Raw genomic sequence first — 17,642 nt, 5'->3', positions numbered from 1 at the left:
GAGAGAGCACAGCAGGGGGAGCGGCAGGCAGAGGGAGAAGCAGGCTCCCTGGTTTGCAAGGAGCCTGATGTGGGACTCCATCCCAGGAACCTGGGATCACAACCCAAGCTGAAGGCAGACGCCCAACAGACTGAGCCACCCAGGTGCCCCCATGTGTGTTCTTTTCTTAGGCTCAACAATCCTATTCCTTCTTTGATCAGAACAATCTTCCATTTTCCCAGCAACTGTTCCAACCCTCAAGACTCTTCTCAAACTCCCTGTTTCATAGAGCCCTGCAAAGATGAGCAAAGCCATCAGGCTCAACTCACTCAAACAGAAATTAATCTCTGCTTACCCCTATTCACCTCCTTACCTCCAATCTGAACCCAATTCTCTCCCATCTCTTCTGGGACCTAGCTCAATAAATCTCCCTTTTCTATATATTTTTCATTAAAATAAATTTTGAGGGGACGCCTGGGTGGCTCAGTCACTTAAGCGTCTGCCTTCGGCTCAGGTCATTATCCCAGGGTCCTGGGATTGACCCCCTCCAAGCTCCCTGCTCAGTAGGGAGTCTGCTTCTCCCTCTTCCACTCCCCCTGTTCATGTTCTCTCTCTCTCTCAAATAAATCTTTTAAAAAAGTAAAATAAATCTTGAGTAATTACATGCTCACAGTTGACAATTTTGTAAAACTTTTTCTTATATTTTCAACCCCTTTCTCTCCACTGATTCAACCTCAGCCTAAAAACATTTCCCCCAGTTAAAAAACAATCTTTCTCCAATAATGCTAATTATTGTTCTCTTTCACTTTTCATTCCAAAGAATGGTCTTCATTCCTTGTCTCTACTTCTTTACTTCCTACTCATGCTTCAATCAGCTATCCCCAGGGTTCTGCCCTCATTTCCCCCACTGAAGCTGCTGAGCAAAAATCCTTTAGATCCTTTAGATACCAAATGCAAGAGACATTTTCAGTTCTCATCTGAAAATGTCTCTCTCTGGTATCTGACACTGTATTATATGCTCTTCTTTTTTAAAAATATGTTTTCTTGTTTTAAAGAATATACTTGTAATATTTCTTAAAGATTTATTTATTTGAGAGCGAGAGCGTGCACACACAGAGGGAGAGGGAGAAGCAGACTCCCTGCTGAGCAGGGAGCCTGATGCAGGGCTCATCTAAGGACCCTGGGATCATGACCTGAGCCAAAGGCAGACGCTTAACTGACTGAGCCACCCAGGTGCCCTATATCTGTAATATTTTGATTGCTCACTTGATCACCCAAGTCTTAAACACTGGTGCTTCTCAGGACTCTTTTGCCCTCTTTTTTTTCTCTTAAACCCGTTCTGCTTTGGTCATTTCGTCCACTTATATAACTTTAACCATCAACTCAACAGGGACAACATAGAAAACTGCTTCTAACCAAGATCTCCTTTCTTAAACTAGATGCATCCAAATGCCTTCCGTGTTTCTACCTGGCTGTACCCAAATCCTTTAAGGCACATGTCTAAAACTGAACTGTGATAGCACTGAAGATGGTTTGGAGTGGGGAGAGACTTGATGCAGTTATTTTAATAACATAAAAAGAGAGAAAAGACAAAAAAAAAATAGTGACACCAGAGAAACTGGATCACTCATATATTATGGGTAGGGGTTTAAAATGATACCACCTCTCTGGAAAACAGTGGTTAAGCAAACTGGTACATCTATACATACTACTGAGCAATAAAAAGGAATGATACATTCAACAACCAGGATGAATCTTCAGAGAATTAAGCTAAGTGAAAAAAGCCGATCCCAAAAGCTCACATTCTATCTGATTCCATTTATATAACTTTTACTAATATAACATTCTTAAATGGTGTGCCTGGGTGGCTCTGTCAATTAAGTGCCCGAATCTTGATTCCAGCTCAGGTCTTGATCTCAGAGTTGTGAGTTGGAGCCCGATTTGGGCTCATATGCTGGGCATGGAGCCTACTTTAAAAAAATAAATAACATTCTTAAAATAACAAATCACAGAAAGAACAGATCAGTGGCTGTGAGGGCTTAAATGGGGATGGGGACAAGAAGGAAAGGGGCATTACTATAAAAGGGCAACATGAGGGATCCTTCCGGTGATGGATATGTTCTCTATCTTGACTGTACCAACCTCAAACATCCTGGTTGTAATATTGTATCTTGTTTTACAAAATGTTGCCACTTAATTTCTAAGGAAATTAAAGGGTACACAGGATCCATGTGTATTATTTCTTCTAACTACATGAGAATCTACAATTATCTAGCATAAATATTTTAACAAAATGCCTAATTAAAGAGAGCTGATGTTCCCATTAAAACTTTGTGGGCTTTGGAAAGACTCAGTGAAGATAAATTACTAAAAAAAACAATGCTGTCAAGTTAGCAGTGTCTAAGGCAACAGGAAAAAAAAAAAACCATAAGCATCTATGATTCTGCTCTCAGATTTCTTTCCAAGTATTTTAAAATAGCTTTCCCTAAACTCTAACTTAGGTTTAACTTATATATAGTTCATTGTTTTTGAGTCCCCTTTTTTAATTACATGAGAGGATGTCTATTTCTTGATACACTAACATTATTTACAGTAGAATGTGAGCCAGCTATATTGTCTTCTTGTACTATCATGATTTGCATATGCCTCACCTCTTTATACCTCTGTCTCCTCATCTGCTTCCAAGAGCTGTTGTAAGGACTAAATAAGATAAGTACATTGCCCAGGGTACATGCTCAGTATTAACTATCTTTGTATTCTATTTAAAAGAGAGGACAGACCTTGTCCAACCTTTACTGAATGAGACATAGTGAGACCTAGTCTCATACTATGCCTGGTACATAAAAAGCAATCAAGAAATACTGGTTGAATGAATAAATGAATGCATGTGAGAGAGATAAGGGGTCTGAAACAGGACATCCACAACAGCAATTAAGAAGGTAAGACAGAGGGGCGCCTGGGTGGCTCAGATGGTTAGGCATCTGCCTTCAGCTCAGGTCGTGATCCCAAGGTCCTGGGATCTAGTCCCACATCGGGCTCCCCTCTGCCTGCTTCTTCCTCTCTCCCTGCCTCTCCCCCTTCTTGTGCTCTCTCTCTCTCTTTCTCAAATGAATAAATAAAATCTTTAAAAAAAAAAAAGAAGGTAAGACAGATATGAGACATTTCACAGGTTGAATCAACAGGAATTTGTGACTTATACAATACATAAAGTAACAAAGGGAAGTCAAGAATGATTCTGAAGTTTCAAGTTTTGCTGATGTATGGAACTCATTAACTGGGGCAACCCGAAGGAATATTAAAGTTTGGAGAGAAGATCAGTTTGCTTTTCAACATGTTGAGCTAGAAGTGCTTAAGGGGGGCGCCTGGGTGGCTCAGTTGGTTAAGCTACTGCCTTCGGCTCAGGTCATGATCCTGGGGTCCTGGGATCAAGTCCCACATGGGGCTCCCTGCTCAGCGGGGAGCCTGCTTCTCCCTCTTCCACTCCCCCTGCTTGTGCTCCATCTCTCGCTCTCTGTCAAATAAATAAATAAAATCTTTTAAAAAAAAAAGTGCTTAAGGGTTAGACATCTAGAGGTTTCCAGTGACAATTGGAAATTCCCATCTGGCACTCCCAGAAGAGCTATGGCAGGGGTTAGAGGAAGGAACACAGGGATGCTGTTAGAGAAGTATGAGTCATCTGTGTATATAGGTTAGCTGGCACACAGACATGGACATCACTCAAGAAATAAAGCATAGAGTGAGAATAACTGGCATGATTACAACTCCAATTACAGGAAGTAGTTTTCACTCCAAGCATTGTCACTGTGGCCTTTGAGATTTAACATTTTAGTCCTCTAAATGGAGTATCACACAGCTGTCCTCCCCATCTGTTGGTGGCAGCTCATCTGCTGGTCTGTGTTACTAGGCTTGAATCTAGTGCACACGGTAACGAGATAATGGGAGTTAAAGCCCAATGCACAAAAAATCCTATTTTTAAGTTTAATACATTTTTTTTTAAACCATGATAAATAATCTGCAAGGGAATACTTCTACCCCGAAAGTGTCTATATTGCCAGGGCTCTACAACATAGCATCTGAAATATATGCAAGAGTATATACACACATCTTGTAAATTTAAGATCTTTAGAAGTTAATGATAGTCTCCTTTAAAATGTAACCATGTAACCAGAAGCCCTGAGTGCACTTTTCTAAAAGAATGTGACAGACCTCTCAGTTTTAAAAATTAAAAATCAGTGATCAGTAAGCTAAAGTAATAGGGGATTAGGAAGTTTCTGACCAGAAGTCAGTCTCTCCTCCAAGGGACTAAAATGGTAGTGGTGGTGGGAAGGGTTAGAACCTAAAGATAGTAATATTAACTAGGACTAAAGAAATACTTCGTTTCAAATCAGGGTTTTTTTCCTCAAAATGTTTATTTCCTCAGGCTTTCCACATTTCACACTGGAAAAGGAGTCATCCATCTCAACTTCAGGATCTATTGGAACTACACCTGTGACAACAGCTCAACAGAGTCCAGTTGGTCCGGTTCACAAAGTGTTTAGTTAATCACAGCAAAACTGAGTAGTGAACCAAAAACACCTGTGTGTGCAAAACAATGGGGAATATGGTAAAAGCAACAGCACCTGAGAACTAAAGAAGAGGAAAAAACTACTGTAGAAAATGACAGGCTGTATTTGGACTTGAGGGAGTTAGGTTGGCGCAGGCATTTCTGCTAGTGGCCTGAGAAAGTCAATCTCCAAAAGTCTCCATCTTCTTATGTCCTTAAACAGTATCTCGGATCTGAGGATCCAGTAAGATCACATAGATAAGGGTACTCTGTAAATAATGAGGTAAAATGCAAATATTAGTGAAAGGTGGAAGGCAGTTAGGTTTGTTTGTTTGTTTTTAAGGGTTTTTTTTTTTAAGATTTTATTTATTTGACAGAGAGCAAGAGAGAGAGCACAGGCAGGAGGAGCGGCAGAGAGAGAGGGAGTTACAGACTCCCTGCTGAGCAGGGAGCCTGACGCGGGACTCGATCCCAGGACCCTGGGGATCATGACCCGAGCTGGAAGCAGACACTTAACCAACTGAGCCACCCAGGTGCCCTGGCAGTTAGGTTTTTATGGTAAAACCCTTCCGTGTGTTATCCCAGGCTTAATGATAATGAAAACAAATCCTCAAGCTCCAACCAGACAAGGTGGTATAAAGAACCATAAAACCTACCATTTTATCTTTTACTTTAAAATTTTTCAAAAAAAAAAAAAAGTGGTATGTACGTTTCAAGTTCTACAGTAAGATTCAGAATAAAAAGTAAAAGTCTTCCTCCCTCAACCTACAACCCTCTTTCCTTAGAGCCAACATTATCAAATTTCTTGTACAAACTACCATAAAAAAATGATCCAAGTAATCATACACACATAGGTTTGGAAATGTTTAAACATTGTTGCACACTCTGCTCTGTTATCTTCCATTCTGACTTAACCAGTTCCCTACTGGTAGGCATCTAGGTTGTTTCTCCAGATTTTCCTATTATAATTAATACTATACAGAGTATCTATATGCATGTATCATGGCATAATTCTGCAACTATTTGTATATTCCAGCAGTGGAATTTCTGGGTCAAAAAACATATGCTTTCTTATTTTGATATTTACTCTCCAAAAATATACCAATTTTATTCCCATCTACAGTATGAGTGCTCATTTCCCCACGCTTGCCAAAATATGCACCTAAAAACTTTATATATGCTTATTGATCATTTTTTATGTTTTTATTAACTGCCCCTTCATACATGTTGCCTTTTGGCCATCTTTTTCTCGATTTCCTCCCATTGCAGAGGGTCATTTGTCTTTTGACATCATTTCCACCAAACAGAAGTTTTAGGGGAATAAATTCTATGTGTAAAATTTGTCCATCCTTTATGGCTTCTGGGTTTTGTGTCCCACTTAGAAACTCCCACACTGATGTCCCCACCCTCCCCTCCAAATCACACTACCATAAACCCCAAAGTCAACTAGTCCCACCTCTGCATTCAAAGTTTCCAATTGTATTTTTGGTGCCCCATTCTTAAATATGAACAATCAACCAATTATCACAAGATTCTGAGCAAATATAACAATACAGATAAGAAATTAGAACAAACAGAAAAAGTGTGGGGAATAGACTGCAGATGGAAGAAAACTTAAACTTTAGCCTTAGAAAATAATGCAATCTCAAAACGAGAACACACACACGTAAACAGCATTCAGATGACACCAGTGTCCTTATAAATTTTAAATGTAGGAGAAATTTAAAACTCTGTCAAAAGGTAGAAAGATAAAATGAAGGAAATCTCCCAGAAAGTGAAACTTTGAGACAAAAGATTAAAGAACTGGTCCAAGGAGGTCTAGCTTCTGAATAGTAAGAGCTCCAGATACAGAACAGAGGGGAAACAAAGTGTGATAGAGTCAAATAATTCAAGAGATTGTCCTTCAGCATTATTTAAAATAGCCAAGATACGGAAGAAACCCAAGGACCCACTGATAGAGGAGTGGACAAAGATGTGGTGTGTATATATACACAGGACTATTATTCAGCCATAAAAAAGGAATTCGATCTTGCAATTTGCAACAGCATGGATGAACCCAGGTGGCATTATGCTAAGTGGAATACATCAGAGAAAGACAAATGTCATATGATTGCACTTACACGTGGAACAAAAAACAGAAATATACCCATCTATACAGAGAACTGGTGGTGGCCTGAGGGCAAGGGGTGCTAGGATGAAAGAAATGAGAGTGGAAGGTACAGGCTTCCAGTTGTGGAGTAAGTCGTGAGAATGGAAGTCCAGCATAGGGAATATAATCAATGGTTAATAACAGCACCGTATGGTGACAGATAGCAGCTACACTTGTGGTGAGCACAGCAAAATGTGAGTGATTTGCTCTCAGCAAATGAAACGGATGAAATTGATATACCTATGTGTCTGAACATCTGAACATCATTTATCTTTGTAGCCCCAGAGCCAGGTACAAATTAGATAACCCACATATTTTCAAGACTAAGTCAATCATTTATTTCAAGGAATGAAGCCCTTGAAATAAAATGAATAAATGATGCTTGGAAAATTTAGGATTAGTGAGCCTACAGCCTCCTGGTATTTTTAATGGATAACTGTATTTTTATACTCTGGCATTCAACGTCTTGCACTGATAAAAAGCGCACTGTATCTATCAATTGTCAACAGTTGCCCAAAAGCTGAAGTCTTTAACTGAAGGGGTGATTAAGAATACCCCTCAGATAAATTAGCAAGTAGAGGACCTAGTGAGACAAATCTAAATTTTTCATCAAAATAAAGTGTGTGGCAGGTAAGCAGAATGAAATTCATATGGAAAAACTGTCTATATGCCAACAATTATTCCACCTTATAAAATACATAAACTATCATCCTAGTTATCACGAGAATCACAATAAAGCATCAGCCATTAAAGCTAAAGAATTAAAAATTTGCAAACAGGAAAGATCATAATATAAAAACATAGCATGTGATGTCAAAGCAGCGTGAAAATATAGGTATTATGGAGTTGAGAAAGTTAAAACAATGAGGTGGTTGACAAATCATTGGTACAGGAGGAGTGGGCAAATCTCAAAAAAAAAAAAACCATGTCCTGCTTTAAATATCTGCATTTATTTACTCAATTATAGAGGCAATAACACAAGCTCACATTGTTGGGGGAGAGACTAAAAACTTTAAAGTGAAAGAAAACTTCAGGGGGAATTTAGTATAAAGTGTTTTATTAATTAAGTTTTTTTTTAAAAAAAAAAATTTATTTGACAGAGAGACACAGTGAGAGAGGGAACACAAGCAGGGGGAGTGGGAGAGGGAGAAGCAGGCTTCCCATTGAGCAGGGAGCCCGATGCGGGGCTCGATCCCAGGACCCTGAGAGCATGACCTGAGCCAAAGGGGGCAGACGCTTAATGACTAAGCCACCCAGGCGCCCCAAGAATAGTTTTTAAAAGGAAGCATTTTGATTGCAGTATCCTGGAATATAAGGAAGGGTTAGAGAAGGGCATTATTAACCCTGTAACCAACTTGCTAAGGCAGAAAGTTCTTGTTTTGATCTTGTTTTGAAAGTTATTAACACCTCTTCTCCTGAAGTGTTAAATAATTTCAGGGAGTTGGTATAAGAGCATTAAATTATAATTAATATTTTTTTGAGCTGGGCATGGGCTCATCAGTTAAACTCTTAAGCCACATTAATTCTCCATGGTGTTAAATGTTAGTATAGAGGATGTAATGTGATTAACAGAATTTTTTCAAATCATGGTGGGTATTTTTTGGGTTAGGGATATTAGTATTCCAGTTAACTAGGTTATAGAAGTACTTATTCATGAGAAACATACATAAGCTTGAATTGTGAAGAAACAATGTGTGTCTAGAATGAATACGAGACCCTGGCAGTGCTTGCTACACTAATACTACATAAGACAGTATATATACATGCACACAGTTCTGTAGTTTTTGGAATGAAAAATTACAGCACCTAACATTTATTAAATGCTTAGGTGTGCCAGACATGTGTTAAGTCTTTTAGATATATTCTTAGTTGAACTTCACGTTTGCCCCTATGAGGTTGTAGAACTGGTGTATTACAAAAAAAAAAAAAAGAAGAAGAAGAAAAAATAGAGATCTTAAAGGTAAAATAACTTGCCCAAGATCAATAACCAAGGAGTGAAATCAGGACTCAAACACAGCATTGTCTGACGGGAGATCTATACTTTCTGACGACTAAACATTCTACCTCCTCAAACTGAGAATCCACTAGAAAGTGAAGTCTTAACTGATGGTGGACCAGTATTATTACCCATATATCTCCTATTGTATCTTGTTATTATTATACATGTAGTAGGTACTTAAAGATAGTGAACGGGTGATAACATGTCCAGCTTCAAGGAGAAATATGGTATTTAATAGCCAACAGAAGACAGGAAATCTTTTGATGAATGACATGTATAGTATCAGAGTAAAAAGATCTGTTACAGTCTTATTTTAAAATAGCATGAACCCATGAATAAATATTCATTCAAGTTTATCAGTGATGAATATGAAGTATTTTACCTCTCAACTAAATGTTTAATCAAGTAAGACCACTGAAGGTGCATGTAACTTTTTTATTGAGGCACAACAAGGCATTATAACTTGCCTGAACTTGAGGCAGTCAGTTTAGTAAGCTGAACGTTAATACAGTTAAGGATTAAGTGCAAACAATATACATTCACAGCTTGACTAGCGAGGCTACATCACAATTTATAAAGTGCCAGATTAGTGCTAATTGTCATTCAGCTTGAATTTTTCACCTTGGGGAGGAAAACAAAAAAGTAAGGACCTCCTCCTTCCTCTAGGAATGAAACCATTTTCCTAAACCAGTCAGTCACAAGGGCAAAGACTACGTCTCCTTTAACCGCACTAATTAAAACACCATCCTTCTACTATCAATTCTGCACTGACTTTCAATCTTGGTAAAGAAGGTAGCCTGAAAATGTGGAGTATTTCCAACTACTTCCATAAATCGCTCCCCTGTGCAAACGTAACCAGATCTGGTCTCCCTGGAAGAGCTGAAGAATTGCATGATTGCTAGCAGTTTCGTGGTCTGGAGCACCGTCATTGGCATAGGCAGATACCAAGACCTCTTCATTCTTCATGAGGTTGACATACAGTGGCACATTCACTGCCAGCTTTAGCATGTGAAAAATGAACACGTAAGTGCCATTCACCGGGCAATTAAATCTACCAAGCTGAAGATCAAAGGTTTCTCCCAGGTTGTTCAGAAGAAGATCAAACACAATGGGTTGGTCTAAAGTTCCAGGGGCGAGATTAGAGGTTCTGGCTGCTGAGAAGGCAACTCGCATCTGCTGAGGCAGGGGGTAGACGTGTACTGGCAGTATGGTGGCTGCTGGACTGGTCACGGGCACATCCACTGGGGTCATGCTACGCGAGTCTCCTTGTCCAGAGTCACCACTGTTAAAGGTTTCGTTGTCTCTTTCTGGGCTGCTCACCTGAGAAGAATCACTCCACCCTGCTGTTTTATTAGCAACAGTGAGTTTCTCATAATGAAGCAGTTAGCTTTGAACACAATATTTAACATTAGTCGGCTACTGAAACACAGATAAAGATACATTTTATAGTAAATTCTAAAACAAAAGCAACAAAGTATAGCTACAGTATACTTTTCTAGATTTTTCTAGCAATAGGCTTGTGTACTATTCTAAAGCCAGAAAGGACCTAAGATGATCTTATCTACTAGCCCCATTTTTTAAAGTCTTTTTTTTTTTTTTTTTTTTTAAAGAAAATGAGGCTCCTGAAAATGCTGGCTAGGTAGCCAAGTCTAAAACCCAGGTTTGAACATTCTTTCTACTTCTTTATCTTTCTTCCATAATTCTCACTCCGTTCTTCATTCCTCAATGACAAATCCACTCCAAGTATCTAATGTATGAGGACTCAAGAAAACGGAGATTAAATAAAAGAACGAACTTTCAGAACTGCTAGACAGTCAAAGATATTTTGTAATGGCACTAAGACCCACGATGAAGGTTCTACATTTCCAAGTTAATGAACGTGAAATTTTAATGCATTAAGTACTGTACAAAACACAGCTCAGATATAAAGCCAAGACAGCATGAATAGCAACTGTTTTCTTAAAAGGAAAAGATTGTTTTCTTGTGATAAAGTTAGTTAATCTTCAATAATTCTTAATTTTCAGTTACACTGAATCTTTTAATAGTACCGTCACATTTTTTTAAAAAGTATTATAATACCCTGCTGTGGAAATTTCAAGTCATGGTATCTTTTACAATTTTATTTATTTGACAGAGAGAGTACTTCTATAACCTCTGTAAATAAATTTTATTTATTTGCAGGGGAGCAGCAGAGGGAGAGGGAGAAGCAGGCTCCCCACTGAGCAGGGAGCCCGATGCAGGGCTCGATCCCAGGATCCTGAGATCATGGCCTGAGCCGAAGGCAGACGCTTAACCGACTGAGCCATTCAGGTGCCCAAGTCATGGTGTCTTAAACTGTTATTTATTCCTATCTTTCAATGTAGTGACATTAGAGTATCTAGAAGTTCCCATTATTACAAGAACCATCATCCTGAATCATCACATGAAACTATCTGAAGCATGCATAGTGAGTATGTATCAAAGGTGGAAATGTACTGCAGTGTCAGGCAAACTGAAAGAAGCACACACAGACTTTTAATTAAACGGACAACTGACTGCCACAGCCGTTCCAGTAGTCTAGTATCTCCCTCGGGTCTTCAGTACTACACTTACACAAAATGAAAACTTTAAAAGATAAACGGTGAAAACAATGCACTCTGGGGAGAACTTCACAGAAGATAAAGAAAGATCTAGAGATTTATGTTTTGGGTGACCCAGTTAATAATCCTTACCTCTTGAATTTGTCCGAGGTCCACCAGATGTCCCTCCTCGCTTGTAACACTGCTGGAAATTATCCTGAAACGAACACGTAGTATTTAACCTTGGCACCAAAACTGCAAGATTGATAACTAGTTATTTCCCAGTGTTACTGGCTGGTAAAACCGTAAGATTCAAGTCCTCATAGCCTTTTATCTGGCCTTCCCCAGCAACCACAGAGGCTCATATGTTTCCAAACACCAAGAAAAACAAAAGCAAGGGCCACAATAGCAATACTTGTTTCATCTATTAATTAACCTGACCATCTAGGTATGCTAATATTTGCAAAAATGATAAGGCGTCTAGGAAACACTATGTAAAAGATACAATACAATGCTAAGTAATAAGGGGAAATTCAGAAATATGGCATGGTCTTCTACCCCTTAGAAATCAAGATAAAAGGAAGTAAGGCAAGAACACAGACTATTTCAATCTTGCCCTATTTATAAATCAAACTGTGAAGACAATTATGAACTACATTAGGGTTTTCTTCTGTTTTGATACAGGAGTCGATAAGAATTATATTGCATGAATGTACTATTGCCTGAAAACATAACTTAGTATCTTCAAGAAAAAATGTTCAGGAGGCAACATTTCAAACAGACTCCTGAATATGGTGAAAGTCCGCTCCAAACAATTCATGAAAAGAATATTTAATGGTGTGATTAGATTAATATATGCAATAAAAAAATTTTAAACAGGACAAGGTACACAACAATTAACTCTCCAACCCCAAACTCCTAATATTCTTCCCAGTAGCAACCACTATTTCTATCTTATGTTTCTTCAGGAAGAGATTTATGAATTTATTTTTAATGTAAAGCTCTACACCTAACATGGGCCTTGAACTCATGACTCTGAGATCAAAAGTCATGCATGCTCTACTGACTGAGCCAGCCAGGTGCCCCAGGAAGAAATTCTTTAACACTGGTGTTAAGAACAGCTCCAGTGGACGCCTGAACGGCTCAGTCGGTTAAGCGTCTGCCTTTGGCTCAGGTCATGATCCCAGGGTCCTGGGATCGAGTCCCTCATCGGGCTCCTTGCTCAGCGGGGAGCCTGCTTCTCCCTCTGCCTGCCGCTCTCCCTGCTTGTGTGCATGCGTGCTCTCTCTCTAAAAATAAATAAAATCTTTAAATAAAGAACCAATCCTTTAGTCTCATTTGAAATTAAAAAAAAAAAAAACAAAACAGCTCCATTACTGATGTCTGTGTTAATCAACTCATTCCCTTCACATACATGTTATTAAGAGCTAATATTTGCATGCTTGATATACATCTGGCATTGTGGTGCTAAGCATTTATATGTATTAATTCACTTAATCCTCAGGATAGCTCATAGAATAATCCTCACAACACATCAGAGTGAGATGAGTAACTCGCAGATGAGTCATCATCTAACAGATAAGGAACCAGAGTTCAGAAAGTTTATGCAACATACCCAAGGTCACACAACAAAGGAAGTAATGGAATCAGGGATCGAACCCAAGTCATTTAGGTGATTTGGTGTGTTCTCTGAAGTGTGTTCTAAACCCCTTTTCAATACTGCCTCTGTATAGACATCTACCTGACTTCATGTAACTGTAAGCTCTTCAAATACAGGTACTTTATATATTACAAGAGAACTCAGTTTGGTACCAAATACATACTTAAAAGGCTTGTAAAACTTCAAAACTGAAAATTCTGATGTATACAGTCATAGCCACATACGACCAATGACAGGGGGATCCCAAGATCTCCCTTTGTTATCAGTCTTTTATCACAGTTGCAAAGAAAATCTGCTGAGTTATTCAAATAAAAAAAATTTAAACTTCCAAAAAAGGCCTTTCCTACACCTGATACCTAGAAAAGTTAAATCGAAAGCAACACAATAAAGTGAAGCTCACAGGGTCTGGAGTTAGGAACATGCACGCTCATCTGCGTTCTACCACCTGCTTGCTGAGTGACCTCAGACAAGTTACTTAACCGGTTTCTGAACCCCAGTCTTTCTTATGAGGTAGAGGAGTAAATGAGTTAATACAAACAACATGATAAAGTCCTTAAGACCTTCCAAGTTCTGTGTAACAGGCAACCCCTCTATGGGTTACTGAAAAGGCTTCCAACTCAACTCCTCCCCCACAGTCCTGACAAGTAGTTCTCAAACAAAGAGCGCCTTACATGAAATCAACTGTGACTCTGCTGTAGTTTAATCACCGGCTTAACATCAACAACTGTACTACTATGCAACTACGACAACTATTCTTACCCTTTGGGAATAAGGTGTTCCAGGATATTCTCTAGCTTGGAACTGTAGCTGGCTATAATTTCCATTGGTAATTGAAGGTGGTCCTCTATAAGTATCAAAACCTAATAAATAAACAACTTAAATAAAATTATGGGCAAAATTATACTAAACTTTAAAATAGTCTAATTCTGTACCACTTTAAAAGTTAAACTGATCCTATAATACCATCATTAGATTTATTTCTTCTTTAAGCAAACTACTGACATTGCTTCCACAATACACCACATACTTATAAAATATCACTGACTTCAAATAAGCCAACTGTAGAAATTTACTATTGCTGGAATGCAGGTGGGGTTCAGAAAGTGGAGTAGCTAAGGCCTGTCTAGAGCACTTCTGCTAAAACCAAGCAGTGACAGAACACTTGGAACTCTTAAGTCTTAAGAGAATATCACTATCAATAGTCTCAAAGTTTATGTTTTTATCTACGGTATCCTCTGTTAGACAACTAGAAAGTGGGCATTGCCTAATTATGACATTTTGAACAGTCAAGTCAATTAACAAAGGAAAGTAAGTATTTAAATATGAAAACCAAAATTCATCCCTGGAAAAACAAGATGCTCAATATTTCCCTTCAGCAAGTCACAGGATCAATCTGTTTTTCATACAAAAAGTTCCTCTGTTATATAGACAACAGGCATATTACAAATACTGCATTTTGCAGAAATAGGGAATTCTCTACCACAATATGGAGGGCAACTAAAAAAGGAACAAGGTAAAGTAAAAATAGTTTGAGTTAAGTAAATATAAACAAAATAATTCAGTATAATTGAATTTTGTTCAGAGCATACCTTTATAACCACCAGGGGACCGATACGAATTGGTTAGTAATCTCCCACCACGAGTACATCCTCTAACAGATCCCCGGGTATTGACAAATGGTTGAGAGGGTCTGGGAAATACATTCGTCTGTGCTGGGTAAAAGGCAAGGCTACCATTGCTTACTTGAATAGTTCCATCAGGATAACTTGCTGCTTAAGGAAACAGTTTTAGAGTCCAAGAGTTAAATGGTAACAAAGATTTAATATGCTTTATACTTAAAAGTAATTGTATATCAAAACCTTTAATACAATTTCCTCCTTTAAAAAAAACAGGTACTATATATGTATGTTTATAGAGATCCTGGTATCTATACATATATATATTTAGGTAACAGAGTATTATTCTGCCTTAAAAAGGAAGGAAATTCTGACACATGCTACATGGATGAACCTGAAGACACTATGATGAATGAAGCAGGCCAGTCACAAAAGGAAAAATACTGAATGACTGCACTTACTCTAGGTTAAGTACCTAGAGAGGTCAAATTCATAGACTATAATGGAGGTGCCGGTGGCTGTCGGGAGAGGGAATGGAGAGTTCGTGTTAAGTGGGTAGAGCTTCAGCTGGGGAAGATGAGAAAGTCCTGGAGATGAATGCTGGTGACAGCTGCACAACAATCTGTCTGTACACTTAAAAATGGTGAAAATGGTAAAATTTATTTTATGTGTATTCTACCACAATTAAAGGGGAAAAAAGCTAACTATTCCAGACCAAGGAGCAAAAGACAATGAATTTTAGTTAATACTGTACTTGAGAACGCGTGTGACAAATATCCCCTAGGTAAATCATCTGCCCTATGTTTTCACGTAGTACAGATGCGAACAGAATAGGGGCATGGGTGACAGGTCCAAGGATTTACTTTTAGTACCTCTTGTGATTAACCAAGTACCGAGAATGCCCGAATTCATTTGCTCAGGCTTAAGTTTTAGAAAACTCAAAAGGGGTCTGAAATACCAACACTAAAAATCTACAGGTGTTTATTAAATTAGGAAAGAATTACAAAGTTGCCTATTCTTTCATGTATTAGAATAGCATGAAAAGCACAACAGTTCATCTCCAAGCAAACAGTGGAATAAGCACACTAAGTTATATCTTCACCTTATCAATGCTTTAAGAGGGAAGAAGAGAGAAAAGACCAAAGAGCTGTCTGTCTGTGCTAGAAGATTTTAAAAGCAGCTCTATAGTGCCCTATCTACCTCCCTATTACTGTCCATGGTAATCAAAGCAATCAGGTTTAAAAATATGCGACTACTTCTAGGTTAAATCAACCACCTAAGTGCTACCTCTACAAAAGTTAAGAAGAAAAGGCACATAAGTGCTTCTCGACACTTGAACATGTGGAGAAATAATGCTTGACTAGTCAAGAAAAAACCCCTCAACTATCACGACTGAGCTGCTTTCCATTCAATTAGCTGTCATCTAAGTGTTCCAAGTGTCACATGCAGAGACCTTACCCGCCTCTTGAGAAAGGACAGCCTGCTCCACATGGACAGCCGGCGGTTGGCACTGGGGTGGTGTTTGTGTACTTGCCGTAGTAAAACTCTGATTGTAGCTAGATGAGTAAGGGGATTCTTTTATTTCTTGTTCTTTCCGTGGAGGCAGAGGGGCATTAACATTGAATACCTTAAAAGACAAGGGTACACCTAGTCATTTGTGAAGTTTCATAGAAAATTATTAAGGGTGACATCTAACAAAACTCTGCAACTTTCAAAAACTTCTATTTGATGGGCAAGAACTTGAACAGACATTTCTCCAAAGAAAAGAAATGGTCAATAAGTACATGAAAGATGCTTATCATTAGGGAAATACAAGTCAAAACCACAATGATACCACGTCATACCCACTAGAATGGCTGCTACAAAAAAAAAAAAAAAAAACCCACAAAATCTAAGCAGTGGTGTAAATGGAACCTTGTGCATTGCTGGTGGAAATGTAAAATGGTGCAACCCACTGTAGAAAACAGTATGGTGGTTCCTCAAAAAGTTAAGCACAGAATTACTGTGTGATCCAGCAATTCCACTTCTAACATATATGCAAAAGAATGAAAGCAGTGACTCCAGTTTTGTACGCTAAGATTAAAACAGCTGTAGCTTGGTTCTAATCCATATAGCTTAGATACTTATTACACATAAGCACAAAATATTATTCATAATAGGCAAAAGGTGGAAACAACCCAAGTGTCCATCAATAGCTGAATGGAAAAATACAGTACAGGGGCGTCTGGGTGGCTCAGTCGGTGATCTCAGCTCAGGTCTTGATCTCCGGGTTTGAGTTCAAGCCTCACACTGGGCTCCATGCACAGCATGGAGCCTACTTAAAAAAAGCAGTATATGCATACAATGGAATATTACTTAGCCATGAAAAAAAGGATGACATTCTGATCGATGGTACAAACACGGACAACCTTGAGAACATTATGCTAAGTGAAACAAGTCAGACACAAAAAGACAAATATTGTGATTCCATTTATATGAGTACTTAGAATAGGTAAAAGTCGTAAGAGGCAAAAAGGTCACCAGGAGCTGGAGAGAGGAAGTAATAAAGAGTTACTGTTTAATGAGTAGTTTCTGTTTTGGATGATGAAATACGTTTTGGAAATAGTGGAAGTGGCTGTATAACACTGTGTATGTACTGAATGCCACTGTGTTATACACTTAAAAATGGCTAAAATGGTGAATTTTGTGTTATGAATATTTACCATGGCATAGAAAACACTATTTGGTTTCTAACAGACACAAACTCAAGTACAAAAATTAATGTTCCTGCTACTATGATATCCTATAATGCACACTGAGAAAGAAAGCTACATAGGGCAAGAGGGTACTTTTTCAAAAATTAAAGATGAATGAAAAAATCTGCTACCTACTAAATTTCTACCATATGGCAGGCAATGACCTGTCCAGACTCTGGCCATTGTCTATAAAATAGCACTTCCATTACTCTCTAGTCCCCTTACCCTGCTCCATCTTTTCCCTTAACACATAGCACTTGATAGTATTATATAAATATTTTTCTCTCTAGCCCTCTATTTTGAAATTTAAGCTTCTTGAGCACAAAGACTTGTCTCTTTTTCATTGCTAAAACCCAACCCAAGTGATTAAGAACCGTGTCTGATTTCATCACTACCTGTTTGT

At 38.4% G+C, this 17,642-nt stretch overlaps 1 protein-coding gene across 11 annotated transcripts in view; it reads right to left on the bottom strand.

Annotated features, from left to right (window-relative positions):
* Positions 1–9,091: 9,091 nt before the first annotated feature.
* Positions 9,092–17,642, bottom strand: part of CAPRIN2 (caprin family member 2) — a 47,149-nt gene continuing 38,598 nt past the window's right edge. For 5 of the 11 annotated variants that reach the window (XM_035027973.1, XM_035027974.1, XM_035027971.1 and 2 more), the window contains 5 exons: positions 15,963–16,131; positions 14,478–14,660; positions 13,648–13,748; positions 11,382–11,445; positions 9,092–10,013 (listed from right to left, as the gene is read on the bottom strand). In XM_035027973.1, coding sequence (XP_034883864.1) covers positions 9,445–10,013; positions 11,382–11,445; positions 13,648–13,748; positions 14,478–14,660; positions 15,963–16,131 — 1,086 coding nt within the window. In that variant the 3' untranslated portion in view covers positions 9,092–9,444. Of the gene's footprint in view, positions 10,058–11,381; positions 11,446–13,647; positions 13,749–14,477; positions 14,661–15,962; positions 16,132–17,642 lie in introns of all 11 variants that reach the window. The other 6 variants (XM_035027969.1, XM_035027972.1, XM_035027977.1 and 3 more) reach the window with 5 other exon arrangements.

The sequence above is a fragment of the Mirounga leonina genome, unplaced genomic scaffold (assembly GCF_011800145.1).
Source record: "Mirounga leonina isolate KUSES-001 unplaced genomic scaffold, KU_Mleo_1.0 Mir_201, whole genome shotgun sequence".
NCBI lineage: Eukaryota > Metazoa > Chordata > Mammalia > Carnivora > Phocidae > Mirounga > Mirounga leonina.
This window is presented reverse-complemented; position numbering and strand designations above follow the sequence as displayed.